Source organism: Falco biarmicus, chromosome 1, assembly GCF_023638135.1.
Source record: "Falco biarmicus isolate bFalBia1 chromosome 1, bFalBia1.pri, whole genome shotgun sequence".
NCBI lineage: Eukaryota > Metazoa > Chordata > Aves > Falconiformes > Falconidae > Falco > Falco biarmicus.
The window spans coordinates 107,457,776-107,476,640 of record NC_079288.1 but is presented as its reverse complement, the minus strand read 5'-3'; the positions used below and the strand labels follow the sequence as shown (position 1 = coordinate 107,476,640).

Sequence of the window (18,865 nt, the reverse complement as noted above, 5' to 3'; positions counted from 1 at the left end):
CATGTACCTTGTACCACTGTTACAGGTGAACATAGTATCTCACTGCACTCTCTTGCTGCTAAGAAAAAAATCAAAGACCAGAAACTTATTTTTCTGGTAGATAATCTTGTTGAGAAAATTCTGTACTATTTTGTAGTAGTAGAAGATATGTAAGTCGTCCAGGCTCTGTGGCTGATCTTATGGTATCTCAGCCAAGATACAGCGAAGGCAGAAAAATGTCTGCAACTTGCAGTTTTTGGCAGTCCCTGAATCTGGGTGAAAAAGCATTGCCTCATCCAAAACAACCCTGTCTCCAAAAGGTAAAGGTCATACTTCTGTCAAACCACTAGAAGTTGCTTTAAAATTTCACTGACTTATAGAGTAGGAAACTTCGTGTGCCTTCAAAGTTGACTTTTCTCTCTTGTTAACTGGTAAGCAGGTTAAACTATGTATGGTAGGAAAGAAATCTTTCTAAGCCTACCTGAGGCTGAGAAGGAGAAATCCCTTTCATGGAGGATTCATACATTGCCTAGAATTAGATGTAATTCTAGTTTGTACTAGAATTTAAACACCGCAACATTTCAGCAAAAGAAGTCATGGTAAAAACCAATGGGTGGGCAACCAGCTGAAGAACAAGGTTGCCATGTTGGCCAGAAAAAAAAGTTTGTAGTCAAACTTCCTTGACACTGAGCTGTGTGCTTGAAGTTTGTGGAATTGAAAGATGTGATGGAAGTGATGTTCTGCTGGAACCTGCTGCTGGCTTGCTGTAAGGCCTATTTTCATACTTGCTATTGTATCAACTTCATTAACACCCTCAGGAAACCCCAGTGAAATAGCATGAGAATATGAGTAATAATAAAAAATGGATTGAATTGCCATCTAAGATCTCGTAAAGGAGCTGTGGCATTTCCAATTTTTTCTGTGAGGAAGGGAGAATTTCTTGTGGGTGGTCTTTCATTCGTGGCTAAGCAGTAAGCCACACAGGGAGCAGGAACAAAATGGGTGGGAAGTGTCTTGACTTTTAATACATCTCAGGCAAAAACTGTCTTGAGTCCAAACTAAAATCAAAGTGGTTCACTAAAATTTAGGGTAGAACTGTGCAGCAATATCTTCCGCCCTAGGAAAGTCACTTCTGTGAGCACAAAAATGTATTTCAACTCTGTACGAAGTGTGGATAGGAGGTACCCTCATCTTTAAGTGTTTAGTTTACCTCAAAAACATCACAGCTGGGACTGGTCTCATGTTGCTATTTCTTGATCTGTGGCACGTGAAACTGTTCAAGAAATATATAAATAAGAAAAAGGATGGTGGCTAACCTATTTCTGTGTGAAGCAGAAGAGAGTGTTTTAGCTTGACAGAAACGTAAATGTGTGGGAGCAGTTCTCATTCATGCACCAAAAAGAGAAGATAGAGGACAGCTATAGACAGCCAGTGAGTAAGCTTATGTTGAGAACAGCAGGCTGCCTTATTTCAGCAGAATGCCCTAAGTGTGGTATCAAACTATAAACTTAAAACTAAATCTTGAAACTTCCTGGACAGCAAATCTGTCTTCAGCTTTCTATCCAGAACACTGGAGTCCCAAACTGCTTTGAGCACTTCTGAAACTTGCTTTTTTCCAGTCTCCTTTCTTCCTTGTATTGGTCTTTTCTCTCCTGAATAATACTTACATGGCAATTAAGCCCTTTACAAGTCACCTAGGATCTGGTACTTTAAACTGCTGTCTTTACATTATATTAAATTTTCTCTAACTCATTTCCTTATTTTTCCCCTATGGAAAGCTCCTAAACAAACAGTTCTTCAGTGGACAATAAAATAATTTGAATGGCAGCCATCCAATCTGGGCTTTCTCTAGATAAGTGGCTTGGGTATGCGTAAGAAGCAATGAAATTTTTATTATTCAGTTATGAAAGGTTTAGCCAAAAGGATTTTGCTTTTCTGAATGGGGGGAGTGGGGAGGTCAGTTAAAAAGATGCATATGTGATTTCTGCTGTACCCCTACGGTTTTCCACTGGAGGTTAAGAGAAAGGATTCCCCCTTCAGTTTTCCATTGACTGCTTTTCTCTACCTCCACAAAACATTTTGTTGTGCCTGCTTTGCTGTGATGAAAATGTCATTACTTTCATATCACTAACATTTACAGGAGTTAAAAACGAAACAATGTAATAGTTTGAGTCAAGGTGGCTGTTAAGCTGGTGTTAACAGGAACAGAAGTGCCCACATTATCATTTTCTCTTCTCTGGAAGCAGTAAGGATGCTGTTTCCCATTAGTATCTGCAGAAGGCAGCTGTTGCTGCAGCAGACAGAACGGCGCATCCCTCCCTGTGCATACTTCGGGCATGGCTGTTGAGAGGTGCTAGAGGTAGGCAAGCATGACAGTAAATGTGTGCAGCTCAGAAAGACTCCAGCTAAAATGTTTGTAAGCATTTTGCATTTTATTCAGGGAATTTTTCCCAGAATACATTGGTATCTTTGGTCACTTAACTCGTAGGGTGGCATGCAACCCTTAAGATAAGAAGGCACCTTAAAGGCTTAACAGCCCTGGCTTAGCCTGGTCCTGGATGAGGAGAAATCTGATTATTCCTGGCCTCCTTGGCAGAAACCACAGTGGTGCAGCTGAACAGGTGATGGATATTAAACCCAGGAACAGAACACATGGGAAGTTTTATTTTAGCTCCATCATCATTGCTGAGCTGATAGATGATGACAAAATGACAACACAATCCCCCGAACTATTTCCAGTCCCATGGAAGTCAAGCATGTTGGTCAGTCCAAAGTCAAAAGCTGTGTTTGAGTGCAGTGAAAGCCAAGGACATAGAGAAGACCAAATTCACCGTGCTCTGTGTGAATGCATTGCTGAGGAAGAAGTAATGCTCTTCCCTTGTTGCTCAGTCATGTGGTGGAAAAAGCATTTCCTCTCAGACATGTATCTCTTGGTTTTGATTTCTTTGGCTGCTTGGAAGGATTTGAGTACATGCCACTCACCTCCTGAAGCAGTGCTTTAGCAGTTTGCTACTGAGCTTTTGCTGGTAGCTTCTTTCAAACCTCCCCTGTGGAGGCTGTTCTGCTTTTTATAAATGCTTATATAAAACTAAACAAGAGATCAGAGTAAGAAAAAGTAACTGATGTGGAGCTGAGTGAATAGGATGCTGTTCTGAGAAGTGGAAGATGTTTGTGCCGTTGGTTTGGGGTTTTTTTTATGATTTTATTTTATTTTAACCAGGCAGACAGTATATCTCAACTCTGTTGGTAAATGTCTTGAAGCATCAAACTAAAGTTACTAACATTTTATCCAATGAAGTAATGGTAAATACTTCACACGTAGTGGAAGACTGTTATTACAAAAGACTGGAGAAATCACCCTGCAGCTCCAGCAGTTAAAACATTTATCCAGGAGGTACAAACACAGTTAAACTCCCTTCAGGGAAAGGCAAGGAAAAGAGTTGAACCTTGGTCTCCCACATCCTGACCCTGGCCTGTTGTTTCCTCTGCTATAATTGCAAATGCCTCCAGAACAATTTTAACAAAACTGAATTTGCAAATGATTACTGTCTGTGTGCATGTGAGAAGCAGAGTGTAAATGGTTTGACAGAAAAAGATCCACCCTGCTCTACTGAGCAGCTGTAATATTTCCTGCTAGGAGGATGAGAATGTTCTCAAGGCAGTTAGATCACTAGTATTTCCAATCCAGAAGGCAACAGGAGTCCCCAAAAAATGTCAGAGTGGGTTCTAGTCCTTGGTGCAAAGCTGCGCAGGTTTTGTAGTCATCAAAACCGAAACCAATACAAGAATTTGGCTTAAAGATTAACTTCTCTGAACTTACTTGTCATGAATCTTTAATTTCTAGCTAACAGCATGACAATGATAATTTGTATTATCTGTGAAATTGCATTAACTTCTGTGTGCAGTGAACTATAGGCTGAAAAAGAATAGTATACTTTGGAAAATGCTGCATCACTTCTTTTCTGGGTGGAGGGAAGAAGTTTCTGCAGTCTCCGCTTCTATACGCCCTCTTCCTCAGAGAAAAAATCAGATACGATAATGTAGTGTTTCTGGCTGGGGGCAGAGCTGAGTATCACTTCTGATGAGGCTGTAGCTGGCGGAACAGAGTGCTGATTCTGTAGGGAGACCTTTAGAATAAGTTCTAATTAAAACGTATTCCTAGAAATGGCTCCCTGACCTATCTGCCCCTTACAGTAAATTATTCTGCTTCTAGATTAATATTTGTGTTCTATACCTTTTGGGTTGATGCAACTTTTCCACCATGCTAGACCGCCGCTTTTCCCACAGAGCAGCTTTTGCTGGTGCGTGGGCGTACCATTGTGTCACTGTTCCATGGTATTCTGAAGAACAAGAGGGAATCCTCTGTGGTCTCTTACAAGCAGTGCTTTCAAGTAGATCTGCGTGGGCGGTGTTTGAGAGAGATGAATATGCTCTCAACGTTAGAATGACTTTAAGAAAGGGGTTTCCCTAAGCCTGGTGTGTAGGTTAAACCTTGAGAGAAAGATAGAGATAGATATATATATACACACACACATATTTGCCTCCAAACCACTTAGTTCTCATTTGATTCAGAGAGCATTTATTGAGACTAGTACATCCTAACCTAGCAGCACGGAGACGAACACCTTCCCTAAATATGGTGAGTAACTTCTGCATTAATTTGAAGCCCGTATCAGCGGGTCTCTGCCTAGCCTCAAAATGGTCATGTGCCTCTTCTCCCTTGTTATCTACCAAAGAGACCTCAAATCGAAAACCTGATATTTTAAGGGTTTTTTTTTCTAAGTGACTTCTTAATTTCTTCATAATTTTTATGTAGAAGGTCTATAGGAGAGTTCTTTTACTTTCTTTTCTTGTACAAAGCTGGACAGTGAAAGGTACAGGAATAGTGAAAGATTCTTGCTGTATAGAGCATTGAAGCTATGTCAAACAGTCACTTTGGAGTAAATAGAGTGATATGGAGGTTCAGTTCACCTGTACTGGGGTTTGACCCACGTTCCTTCCTTGGATAATACTTCTGCTGAGACCTTTGGAAGTCTTACCTGTTCTGTAGAGTATGGGGTGTTCTCTGTGCTCTTGACTGACCAGAGTGGGCACAGGATTCCCTTAGCTGGGTCTGTCATTAGGAGACAGGCAGGCGCTTCTCCACACCTGCTACAAATTGTTTTCTATAATCCACATTGCATTTGAGGGTGGGATAGTCTTCTGGGCTAGGTGGTATTTTGCTTGCCTTGTTGCTGTAAATTGGCATCAGTGCTGTGTCTCAGAAAAAGTTTTGATGCATTCCAACCCTGAGTAAGGAATACTTGGGAGTCATAGAATTATAAATTTTAAGTGGTATGTTTCAGATTAATAAATATAAATGAGGTGAGCTATGAGAACTTGTGAGATGAGGTTTGTGTAGAGGGAAAAGAAAACTCTTTTTTTGGTACTTTTTCCCTTGTTTTGATTTCTTCTTTGATCAAAATATAAAGCTGCAGTACTTGTATCCATTGTAGTGAGAAGCAACTCTTCTGTTTTCAGAACCAGTGTTGGCTGCTGCCAGCGGGTACCTGTTGTGCTATGGCAGCTGTAGGGACTCCAGACTGCCCTACCTCTCCCCTCTCAAAATGAAGCAGAAGTTGTCAGTACACTGTGAGGATTACTTTGCTCACAGCAAACCATTTAGAAGCCTAGAGAGCTTCTTGAAAGTCATCTTCCCTTGACTTGCTTCTGCATCCTTAGTACACTGTGATATGCTGTCAGCAGAGTCCAAATTTCTAGCAGCAGCAGTGCAGCATTTCCAAAAGTGTGAGCACACTAGAACGTATGGAAAGCAACGTGAATTTCTGAGTTCCTTAGGACCGGCAAAATAGCCAAGTAATGCCAAGGGTTTTTTGCAAATGGCTCATTAGGTTGTTCTTACCTTTCCATGGGCTCTTCTTTCTCTTTTCTGTCCTGACATTTTGAAGCATTGCTGGAGAGCGTGAAGTTTAAGTAAAATAGAGCTGCATTCCTCATCTAAATCAGACCTATCTTACCTTCTCATTGGTAAAACTTCTGTTCTTGTAGTTGCACAGCTCTTTGTAGGTAGGTCTGCCTGTATCTTGAATTCTTCTCTCACAGCTTTGCTTCCTTCCCAGACACCTGGGCCCTTGGAGCAGTCTCCTTCCTGTTACTGTGCTACCTTTTTATACTGCAGAGACTTGATTCCAAAGTCATTGGAGTTGACAGATCCTAAATCTTTTCTTTCTTGGATTGGATTGCACAAGAAAGTTCCATCATTTCTCTTTCTTATCACAACCTCACAGTTTCACTGTAGTGAGATCTCCATTAAAAATTGTTCGGTAAAAACATCTTGGGCACTATCAGTGAATATTGTAGTAATTAATCTTGCTTTTATCCTGCAGCATTTTTCCTTCTCACTCCAGTATTTTATCTCTTTGAAAGTTTCCTGTCCATACTTTGGCAGTGAATAATAATAAAGAACCAATTTTTTACTGCATAATTTAAAGCTGACATTTAACAAATACCTAAGTACTTTCTTCCCATCTTGTCTGCCTCCAAATAATTTGTCATGCTAGTTGGATTCAGATGAGAAAGTACCATTGGAAAAGCTCATGCAGTGCTATTCCATTAATATGCCTAGTTTGCAAATGTTTTTCTGAAGATCTGTATATTTGGCAGATTTCTGTGTATGTAACAGATCTGTGATTGCTTTATAAATGACTTTTGAAGAAATCAAAGATATTTCTTGTTGAGAGTTTTATTTTATCAACACATATTATACTTTTTTGGAACTAAATTGTACTCTATTAACAACAATTTGCTTTCACAGAAATTACGTAAAAATAGGTATGTCCAAAGTTGTTATTGACTTTCCCCCCAGACCTGTGTACAGTAATTGGTTTCAATTGAACCTAAGATTTTCCAGTGAAGAAAAGATCTTTTCTAAATGTATTAAAAATGAGGAGTCTACATGCAGTGTCTGAAAAATAAGTGACAAGGCTACATTTAAATGTCAGAGGAGCTCAAGTAACTTGAAAGTTAAGATATGTTTCAAAACACAGAAAAATACTGGGATTTTCTTTAGGTGACATTTTTTGTTGTTATTGTACATCTTCTAGCAATTTCTTAACATGTTGTAAACCTCCTCAAAACAGAAAAGCTTATATCTTCCCAATTCCCAAACTCATAACCTTATAATAATTAGAAGTTAGTATTTTCCTGTTTTTTTTATGGTCTCTGATGATTGGAGAGAGAGAGAGAGAGAGGGTGACTACAGGAATCCAGAGAAGTACTGAGGGTGTTTTGAGGTATGCTGTATGTGGCTTTGATGGCTTGATGATATTTATGACTTCCTCTGGTCACTTCTTATGTGAGACTTTTGCATGCTGAAAGTGTAGTCATGATATTCTTGGCATTGAACTTATGTTTTGTAGCATTTCGAATTAGCTTGCATGCTTTAAACTCATCTATGCAGATGCCCATGTGGAGTGACTGATATGGTAAGCTCAAATGCCAAAGTCTGTCACCTGAGTCCTAGGCATGACTGTGGTTGCTTTTTGGTAAAATTTGTGCCACTGATTTCTATCTGAAGAAGGGATTTATACTCACTGGGGAATAATTTTCTCATTTTTAGATCGAGTTCTTGAGATATACAATCCAGAGGTTTTAAGAAACTGTTAAATGGACTGATTTCCAAAGAGAGAAATATGCCTGAAATTTGGTTTTCTCTCTGTTTTAACTAAAAGTAAATATATCACTTTTTCCTTAAACAAGGTCATGTAGTTTAAAACAGTGTTCTGTACTTACCACTTAAACTAATTTGTGTGTCGATGGAAGCATTTTCACATACCCAGGGGTGGAGGACCAGCAGTTGTAGGACCAAAGAGCTATACAGCAGGCATTGTCTATCTGTGCAAAGTCACCCTGCTACCGCCAGTACTACAAAGCAAATGCAGAGATTACGCTGCACATTCTCCTTTCCTGGACTGGAGCCAAAGAACCTGCAGTGCAGAGCCTCTCTGGAGTCCCTTCTGCTCTGCGCTGCCAAAAGCCAGGCATTCAGTTTTGGGTAGAAGTAGTGTGTTCAGCCCTTAACTGGCTCTTTCCTTGGTCTGGTCCATTTCAAGGGGTTTCTGTTGTTCTGGCTTTTACTTCAGTTGCTACATAGTTTGAGCCTGCTTATCAAGCTGTGGATATCACAGCTTCATGGGAGGGCATCTGTGAAGTAAGTTCTTTGGGGTGATTGCTGTTCTGAATCTACCGTTACTCTCACTGAGAAGAATTGTACTTAATGGTGAGATCAGTTTTAAGTATTTGGCATTGAATCTTCTTGCATCACACAGGGCAGGTACCAGTTTTATCTGATCTAAACCAAATCGGGCAAGAACCAAGGTACCTAACCCATCTTTATTTCTGGCAAAAATCAAGCTTCAGATTTTAAATTTCAGTTTGAAACTTGTTTAATATTGAATTTTCAGCACTTTTATCAGGAAATAATGGGGGGGGGGGGTAGGGGGAGGAGAGAACTGGCAGATCTTGGTGTGTTTGTGGCTTTTTCTCATGCTGCATTTACATGACTGAAGCTGCATTTTTCAGCAGAATATTGGATGCAAAAGCAGAAGGACATCTATTGCAATGGCTGGTTGAAGGCTGGCTGCACTGCACACTACTGCTATTATGAGTACCAAACCTGGGAATATCTAGGTAGGAGGAGACCACAAAAATGTTGTATGCTTGATTTCTTCAGAGCAAAAAAATCTTGGAGACTTAATTCCCGTTTCAGATTAGTTTCAGTGAGTGTTCCTTAGAACCTCCTTCATCAAATGTTTATTTCTTCAGTTCTTCCATTTTGATCACATTTACAGTAATAATCCATTTCTTCCTCCCACTCTTCCTACACAACAGCCACACACAAATAATGTATAACCTGCTTGCTTGTTTATCAACAGCATTTATGATTATATATGTTCCACTTTGTTTCAGAGCTATTTTGCAATATGGGTAATACATAAATGAGGTAAGTTTACTTGGCCTGGCTGTGACCAGCCCTGGATCTTGCACAGTACAAAAATGGGTATCGCTGAAAGGGTAACTTGTCAATGGGTTTATTCCTTATGTATAATTTGCTAGTATGTACTTCCATTTATTTGGCATACTCTGTTTTCTGCAACTTCTGCTGTGACAATATGTCTGTTTATGGTGGTGGTCTGTAAAATGAAATCATTGAACTGATTTAGGCAGGAAAAACAAAACAAAAATCTCCTTTCCTTTCTCTGCCTCTTTTAGGCCAACTTACAATATAAAATGAATGTCAGAAGTATTTCCACAAAATACTGCTTTGAAACAACTGAAGAACAAGTGAATTACAGAGCAGGTCTGGGGAAAATGAGCGAAGGTCTGGGAAACTAGGATGCTCTTAAGCCACAAATAGACTTGGAGAAAGAAAAAGAATGGGGCAAGAGCAGTGCAGGATTTTAACATTTACAATACAGATGTTATTGAAATGCATTTTGGATCAGATTTTGAAACTCCAGCCTGATGAGTGCCTGTCTGTCTGTTATAATTTTTTATAATTAAGATTTTATTAGAATTAGCGGGTCTGGTCATTCTTGAATGATGTATTTTTTTCTCTCCAAATGTGTTTTTTGTGTATGGAAAACCCACATTTGTTTTTCATGCAAATTAATACTCTGACCAAAAAGTGGGTTTTAGGCTTATTTGGGTATATCTAGGAAGTACTTAGGGCTTGGTGCACTGATAAATTTGGTGGGCAAGCACCAAGGAAATTTTGCATGCTTTTTACCAAACATGTTCAATTATCACAAACCTGTATAGATTGGTGAGCAAAACTGATCCTGTTTTACTTCAGGGTGTTCCTGTTCTTAAAAGCCGTGACGGAAAACAGAATTCATGTAATTCTGAGCAATCCTTTGCATGACTCTTATAACCCCCTATTTTCTACAGAGCCTTAATTCTTCAAAGTAACTGATTTTTAGTCATCTTGGCATCAATTTGTATGATCTAATAAAAACGTACATTACATTACTTATTATAGTTGTAAAAACTTACGGTTGTTTTAATAACGGTTGCACATGGTACAATAACCTAGCTGTGTCTCTTTCATTCCGGTTCACAACTGTGCATTTAGATCTAGCACAATTTGTACTGCCAACACAGGTCAGACTCACTGCAGTAAATTTTTTGTTGTGAAGAACAAGAAATGATTTAAAAAAATAAATAGTTTGAAAAACCTTTTAGAACTGATGCACTTTACAAAAAAAAAAACCCGTAAGAAATGAAAGGCAAAGCCATGAGTCTCCATCAACAGTCCCTTGCGCATCAATAATTTGGGAAACGGGGGAGACAAACCAAAGCAGGTGGCAGTGCTGCTTAGCTGGCACTAGCCTAACCGTGCTTAGCTGGGTGGATCATGCCAGCTATCACTGCAGGTAATTTTTTACTACTTTTTCCCATATCTTGGATGGGATAGAAGAGGGCAAATGTACTCTCATGCTACGATAATGAAATGGCATCTGATAGCTGGGCTGGCTTGTACAGACACGCATTAGATCAAGGTACCCAGCATGCAGGGATGTGCTGCAAAATCTGCATATGGCTAAGAGTCAGGAAATACATACAGTGCGCCTTGTTGAGCCACAGGGGAGCGGACCCCCCCACCCCAGCAAATTCAGCAGTAGGGTTTCTGAAGAACTGTTTGTTTATGCTGGCTGGGTGCTCATCTGGGCCATGCAGTGATTTGAGAATTGTTGGCTTTAGCAGCATCTTTTCATGCATTTCCTTGGCTTCGCAGAGCAGGGCTGTGGAAAACCTGGAGCACCCGCTACGTGATCCCAGAGCGCTCCCCAGCAGGGAGTGTGCAGCACCCCTTCCCTGTGAGGCCCCAAATCTGGCTTCCCATCCTGCCATGGCAGAACCAGTTTTTCAGTTTTTCAGAACTTGCATGAATTTTGCCAACCTAGGTATCTTCTTTTCAGTAACATCTAGCCTGTATCCCTTTAACATGGCCTGTATGTCAGCACATGGGCTGCAAAATTGTGCATAACTTGGCAAATGCATCTGAGACTGTTGAAATGTCTGAGCCCCATGTGATGGATTAGAGATGTAGTAGCCTGAACTCTGTGTTGGTTTTTTGGGTGTGTGTGGGGTTTTTTTGTTTGTTTGCTTTTTAATTCAAGCAAGTATGGTCAGATTTCATTTAGTCATTTTGGTTTATTTTTTGTTGTTTCAGTGTTGGTGGGGAGCATTCATTCTAGATCATCATTTTTCAAATGTTACATTTTCAAGTCAGACACCTAAAAGCCAAGTTTAGGTACTCCAAAACAAGGCTTAATTGTCATTAGTTTCCAGTGTTTGCAGCTCCCATTGAAATCAAACGAATACAGCTTTCCATACTTCAACATGTTTTTGTTATGATTAAACAGACACTCATAAAACTCAGACAAGCTGGAATCAGGTTTCACATGAAACTGAATTGACATTTTTTCTTAATAGGATCCTTGTAATTAGTGATTACCAGATGCATTTAAAATGTGTGAAATGCCTGCAGGAATGGGAATTAAGAGGGGGGAGGGATGCCAAACACCTCAGATCTTCTCCTGGCAACCTTTCATTTTAAATTTCTGCTCTGCACGTAGATGAAGCGGCATGGTTTCTATAAAATGTTCAGCTGTGGTTTCACATTAAGTTGATCTTACCAATAAAGAGAGTCACTTGTAATTGAAAACTTATTTGCTTATAAATAGCAGGTTTCGCGCTTGATGGCTCCCCACTTTATTTCAGTGGTCACATTGCTGTCCTTGTGATAGGTCTTATGAAACCTGACAGTTTTCTAAATCCAACAACTATCAGAATGCTATTGTTTGTCATTTTGATCTAAAGAGAAGAATAAGACTTCTGGGCTCCTTTTAGGTGAACTAGAGATGTCCTACATAGCCTGGAGAAACATACCCAGGACTATTATCAGCCTGCAGCACAGGAGGAGAATGACTCCTCTGGATGAGGTGTCGTTGGCTCACTCTTTGTACCATCTGTTTTCCCACTTGTGATGGAGAGGTGGTGGTACCTCATAAAATTAAAAAAGCTTGCTTTTTTTCCTGTTTAGAGTTTTCAACCAAAAGGGAATATCTAAATGTGGACTGTTTACTGTTACCCTGATGCTTGTTGTCCTTTCCACTGGAAGGAGGGGTGTTCTTTTTTTCTTCGCAAGTGCAGTGCTGGACAGTAGCTGGCCCTGACCAGAGGAAAGCTTGTTAGGAGCCTGTATAGTTCTTGGACAACACATTCTTGCACAATAGCTCACATATGGCTCCTTTTCTCTCAAAGTGATCTAGATCAGACTCAGTACTCAAATTCTCTTAAATATGGAGCAGTAGTTTTACTGGACACTTCCATGAAGCTTATGAATTTTCTGATCAGTGTGGGGACATGCTAGAGTGTTTGAGATAGTTAATTCTTTCAGGATGAATAATAAAAGCTCTTTTAGCAACATTTCCAATGTTCCTGTGGTGACTGGCGGCTTTGCTCCTTGGGTAGATTCTTGCTACCATAGCCAGAAACTGTTACTGCTCCTACCCTTGCAAAACTGTCTCACACGGAGTGGTGGGCATCAGCGAGGGTGCTGCTGGAGAGGAGGAAGTAGATTCCTGGCCTGCTTGTCAGTCATGTATGGTATATGAAAACAGACATGCAGACCAGACATGGCTATCTCTTCTCATGGTAATAGTGTACTTAAATTTTTCTTCCTAGATGGTTAATCTTTTTATTTCCCCTTAAAGTCTGCTTTTCTTCCTCCCTTTTTCTAATAGATTCACTGTGAGCAGCTCAAAAGGAAGAATAAAAAAGCAGAGGAGCATCCAGAATTGTGCCCCCATCAGTGTGTTGAAATGGAAAGGTATTAACTATCTTAATTTTATGTGGAGAAACTTATTTTACTTTTATTATTTAAAAAGTAATTTAAATTACATTATTGGAAATATATAGTTGAGTGTTTCCTGCGTGTCAAACAATTTATCTGACAGAGACCCAGGTTAATACTTTTTTCCTCTGTTTTAATCTGTCCTGTGGAGATCTGTATCAGTTCTGTTTAAATAAGTGAAACATGGAAATTTTCTGTACTGAGGAGCAAAATCATAGAAAATAGTGTCGATTGGAAGGTACCTCTTGAGGTCATCTGGACTGACCTCCTGCTCAAAGCAGGGCTAGTTAGGTCATGTTACTCAGGGCCTGTCTAGGCGAGATCCAGATATTTCCAAGTATGGAGATTTCACAACCTCTTTGGGCACCTGTTCCTTCAGGAAATCATATTAGTTCTACTGATAATGGCAGTAAAAGAGCCGTTGTAACATATAGAGATAGAGAAGTCACATTATGGCTGCAAACTCTAATGAGGCTGTGATGATGGCAGCGCCTTTCTAAGACTGTCAGTGAGTAATAAGGAGCTTTAAGGAAATTGATAGTGCTGTGTACGTCAGTGAATACGGCTGTATTCAGTGAATATGGCTGTATTCAGCAAGATAACCTCTGGCAAAAAAAAATAAATTCTTTTTTAGGTAGCTGAGAATGATTAAAAGGTAGTTTAGAAAGTATTTAGAAAGTATAGTGTGTTGTTTTGAGAGAGAGATAAGAAAAATTGCTTTAAGGTAACTGTAGATTGTTTGGGGAAACTTAGGAAATAATACCTTACCCTTCTTTCTTCATGCAAGAAGTATGTTTTCTCAGGTTAGTTTATTGTCAAGTAACTGGATTTGAAATCCCTCGCAGGCTGGGATTTCCATTTTTTCAAGACATTGTGAGCTGCTGCCACTGTAGTTTGACTCCAGTCTGTCTCTGGGAAGGGAGGGAAGTGCTAGGTTCCTGTCTGGTGTTGGCATCCCTGGTGAAACCATATGCCAATTGCTGGCAGTTCAAACCCTGGACCTGCGACGCAGACAGCCGTGCAGCAAGATTCCTCTGCTTTTCAGCTTGTCTGCCTAACAGCTACCACAAGCAAGACGTTGGCTTGACTTAACAGAGCTGGTTGTCCTCTGTCAGCTACTGTATGTTAAATTTCCTGGCTCCTTTCCAAATGGTATTCATCTGTTTATTCTGCTTGCACTGTTAGTAGATCACTGAAAATATTTCAGGTCTGTGTGGGAGATGCTGACCCAAATGAATCGTGGCTTTGTTTTCCTCCAAGGGTGCAGCCCAGCTGCAAGCCCAAGTCAGTAAGGTGTTGGGTGACACATCCACATCCTGGCTAAGGCTGAACTAAGAGGCAAAAGGGGCTGTGGATAGGTCTAGTTCTGTTTGTGGTGATGCTTGATTTAGGAAAAGGAAAGAATAGTGGTGTAAATTTCATGGTTGACGTTTTTAACTGGTACTTGCATCACGATCTCAGTTTTCCACAGAAATGAGTACATCTAAGATCTGAATAGAATCATGGTGCTTAAACTGTATCTGTGGAGTGAGCACCCAGTCCAGAAAGGGCTGTGGGAGGGGGAACCATTTAAAAAAGGCACCTACTGTGGCTAGGAGAGTGTCTGAAAAGGTTTGTAAGCTTTTCTAACTATTGGTCTTCACAGAAAAAGAGAAAGCACTTGAAAATATCTAGATTTGTCTCTCTTCTTGTTTTTTAACTCTTAGCTTTCAGTTCTTTCAACACCTTCCTGGCATTGTCTGCCAGCTTTATGCATATGTGTATTTCAGTGGGGGAATTCATCTGCTCAGAAAGCACGTGCTAGTTGGTGGCTCTGCTTGGCCGAGCTTTCTATTTGATTGATTTTCATGGCAAAACTTCAGTTCCCTTGCCATTAGCGATCCACACGCAGCTACATGAGTTCTGGGTGATAAGTCTGCATGACAGTGCTCCTTTTACTGCTTCTCCAGGGAGACAGTCATCTGTAACTCGCTCATGGCTCATTTAAAGCCTGAGAAAGTTGGTGAAAATAATTTAATTGGCTTTCCTGAGGTTTGAACTCAGCCCAAATGCCGTCCATCAGGAAGAAACCCAGTTATGAACTTGGTAGTATAATTAAGCAGAAGATCCAAGTGAAAGGGGAATGATGTTATATTCCTGATGTACAGTCTGTATGGGGTATGGAAGTGAGGTGACAGCGTTGAAACCCTGTTGCAAAGGACAGGAACCTCCAGGCATGGAGGGGAGAGGCACCATGTGATCAGAACGTGTCATTTAACGTGAGCCAGCTAGTTGTTGTCTTCTTACATGTTGTGTATTTGTTAAGGGGAATAGTCAGACTGGGAGACTCTAAGTGCCTGTATATCAGTAGCTTTACTTCTCTCTTCACTGACATGGGATGGTTTATAGGTGCAGCTTCACTTAATCACTGGGCCCCCTTTTTTTTAGGAGGGGGGCTTATTTTCAGAGAAACCAGATGTGTTTCCATTAAGAACACGCACCTCTTTTGTTGTGATTTGTGTAATTCTTAAAATTAAGCAAAACTATTAAAGAATAATTGTTTCTGTTCACATTAACAGCACACAACTTCTCCAGATGTGGCATTTGACAGCCAAGCAGCTGCTGGCTATTAAATGTGCCTTAAAAGCTCCATTTCTTTGTCATAAAGGGAACAGAAGTGTAGGGACGTTTATGGGGTGATAGGCAGATGTTTTGGCTACATCAGATTTGAGCGAAAGTTTAAGTGGTTTCTCTGCTATAGTTGCAGTGTGTACATGTTTTAACCCATATAATTCACCTTGCCTTGTGGAACTCTCTTCTTGGGACTGGAGTAAGATTAATTCTAATCTCACACTTACCTCCCAAGCAAATGCCAGCACTTTTTTCGCAACATCTGGGACATCTCACTCTGAAGACAGTGCAGTTCTGCTAGGTGGATCTCAGCTGCTAGTAGTGGCAGGCTTTTGAAATACTGGGTTGATTTTTTTTTTGTTGAAACTTGAACTAAAAAATTAAGTTGGAAATAATTTGTTGCTTTTTTAAAAAAATAACATAAAAAACCCCAACCCCCCCCAACTTTCTTTTTAAGTATACCCTCATAATTGTCAAAGACAATTTTTGTGTTTGTATCAGCACAGTAAATTTTATGCCCAATAAACTGCTTTTTATGGTGGTACATGTGAGATGGAACATAGAACTAGTGGAGCTCAATTTCAAGAGATCTGGCTCAAATTCCCAAGCCTAAACTCTGAGCGGAGATCCACTTGCTGGGTGTTGAGTGCTGGAATAGCACCACTGATCCTTAGGGAGCTACACTACATTGTAACTATTCACTATTAGCTCAGGATCTGCTAATCTTGTAAGAGCTCCTAAGGCTGAAAATTTTTTTGTCTGTAACAAATGTCTCTGTTTTCTTGGCAAAATTTAGTTCGTCCCATCACTTCTTGGACCGGAAGTTTTGTCATTTAGTCTTAACTGGGTAAGCTTTTAATATAAAAATCCCAACGTTTACAAGAAAAAAATCTGAGTTCTACAGAACTGAATTACAAGAGAGCAAAAATCCTTTAAAATCATATGGAACATAAAGGAACAGGCTAGTTCTACAGATAAACGATCACTTTTAAGAATTATATGCCTAACTTTATTCCTATTTTGTCTACTTCTAAATATTCTATAATCCAGATCTCACTGTCCCATATTCTAAAGGCCTGTTTCTGAAATGAAGTGCATTATCATAAATAGGGGAAATATTAGCTGAAGTGGTTTGCCTTGAAATTTGTGACATTTTTTTATTTATCTGAACCAGTTCATCCTCTATAATTCAAATGCAGAAATTTATTTCTTTCTGTGGATCTGCTCCTTGGGTTTTGTCAAGCAAGAATCTTATGTCCTAAATGCCCACCCAAGGGGATGAAGCATATGTTTAACCCCTAGACTCTGGAATTCATTTCCCGTCAAAATATGACTCCGTGGTGTTAGCGTCTGGCTGTAAATCCTGACTTAAAACCTTTTTTCACAATTGTTTATGGTATGTATTTGTGCTTTCACCAATTGCACAAGAATGACCCCAGCACACCAGCCTTGAAATTATTATTTCAGAGTCGTATGCCTCCAATATTAGTATTTTGCAATAAATGTCTGGGGCATGTTGTAGGTATTTCCATTGTTGCTACATAACTGCTATTAGTAAGTAATAATGCCGGTTCCCAGTGAAAACCAGGGAGAGCTAAGATCTCACAAATGGTACCAGCTGCAGAGCTGGGACTCTTCATGGGACTTGTACCTGGCTCTTTGATAAACATCTATTTCTTGGCCATCAATCTATGCTGCTGCAAGCCAAAAGCGTCTGGCTCATCAAAAGAGCATGGGGTAGGCCATGAGGAGCTGAATTGGTTGCTGCTCCATATTGAAAGTGTATATTAGTGGGAGTTGTTCTGTCTCCTGCTTCTTCTCCTGACCAGAAAAAGATGAACTGCAAGGAGTGCCCTTGATGCTATTAGAAGCTGCTGGTGTCCACACATCATGCTTCCTTTCCCATGGCATCATATTTTGGCTTTAGTTTTGGGCCAAATAAAAGTTTTGCTCTGACTCAGTTACATGCATATTTTAACAAAATTCCCTGTGTCTGTACAACCAGCACTTCATTGCTTGACCTTGTGAGGATGGATAGACAGCATGGTTTATTTAGTTGAGTGGCATTGACCTGTGTAGGAATTTTACTCCCATTCACATACAAAGCATGTGTGGGGCACAATTTTTGGTCTGGTTCCCAGCTGAAAAACTGAATTGCTGTAAAAAGTATGCAGCTTTTTATAAATAATTAATTACAAAAAGCCAATAGAACCTAGAAACTGAAATGGCATGAAGATATACCATTAGGCAAAAAGTGAAAAACATTTTAAAGGCAACTAGATGAATATGTGGGAGAAATGAAAAATTCTTTTATGTGGTGCACTGTTACGTCTCTAGTAGTTGAAATCCTGCATGGGTATGGCAGCTTGCAAACCAAAGAGAACAGGCCTAATTTCTTATTTTTGGAGATGTGACTAGAGGATATAGTTTACTACTTTTCAGATATGACATGAAAATTATGAGTAAGGTTTGGTGCTCTCCTTTTCCTGCAAGCTGCTAAAACTTATGCGGGGAGACCGGCTTCCTTCATTATATCTTAGGGTTTGCTTCCATGTGAAATGTCTTGATTTTCCCCAAAAAAGGCAATTTAGCAACTAACTTAGTTTACAAAGAGGAGTTAATAGTCTAATCTTTTATTGGCTACTGCATTACCATAACATGCTATGTAAGTGGGATGAGTTGTGTATTTTTTGTATATTCATATACTTCAGAAAGCTTTCGTGCATGACAGGATATACTTTGTCCTATACAACCATGTGAAAATGCTTTTAATGTTCTCTGATGGTTGATTTTACAAAAGGTAAAAACCTGGATCTCCCAAATTTGAATGAATTTCATTTTAACGATTTTTTTTCCCTAACAGATTGCCTATTTGAATAATGCAATTATTAAAAACCAAAACACCCGACTTTAGAAAACATTGGCAACAGTGTAGAACAGTAAGGGTATTAATAATGCAGAAACATACCTGTGAACTTCACCAAACCAAAAATAGTTTTGAAAAAATTGCTTTGGATCTATACACCAGTTTTGATTAATGTTTTACATCACAATAAATATATCCTTATAATTATTGAAGTGGCTACTATTAAAATACAGATAAATGGAGTAAGAGCTTCTGGTTGGAAGACCTCAATCAAAAAACTGAGGGAAAACAGAATGCGCTGAGAGATCCAGTCAATGAAGTCATTTTCTGACTTCTGTGATTATGTAGAAACATGTGGATGTTACAGAGCAGCAATCAATTTGTAGGGATTTGAGTCTTCTGTGGTTCCCTTTCTTTAGCTAAGCACAGCTGGTCCCTGCTCTTGCCCACGTATCCTAAGCCTGGAAAGGAGAATGCAGGAGACTGAAACA

General features: G+C 39.7%; 1 protein-coding gene across 4 annotated transcripts in view; it reads left to right on the top strand.

Annotated features, from left to right (window-relative positions):
* Positions 1 to 4,477: 4,477 nt before the first annotated feature.
* TNIP3 (TNFAIP3 interacting protein 3) overlaps positions 4,478 to 18,865 on the top strand; it is a 74,428-nt gene continuing 60,040 nt past the window's right edge. For all 4 annotated transcript variants that reach the window (XM_056358262.1, XM_056358273.1, XM_056358242.1 and 1 more), the window contains exons 1-2: positions 4,478 to 4,618; positions 12,789 to 12,874. In XM_056358262.1, the coding sequence (XP_056214237.1) occupies positions 4,616 to 4,618; positions 12,789 to 12,874 (89 nt within the window). In that variant the 5' untranslated portion in view covers positions 4,478 to 4,615. The remainder of the gene's footprint in view (positions 4,619 to 12,788; positions 12,875 to 18,865) is intronic.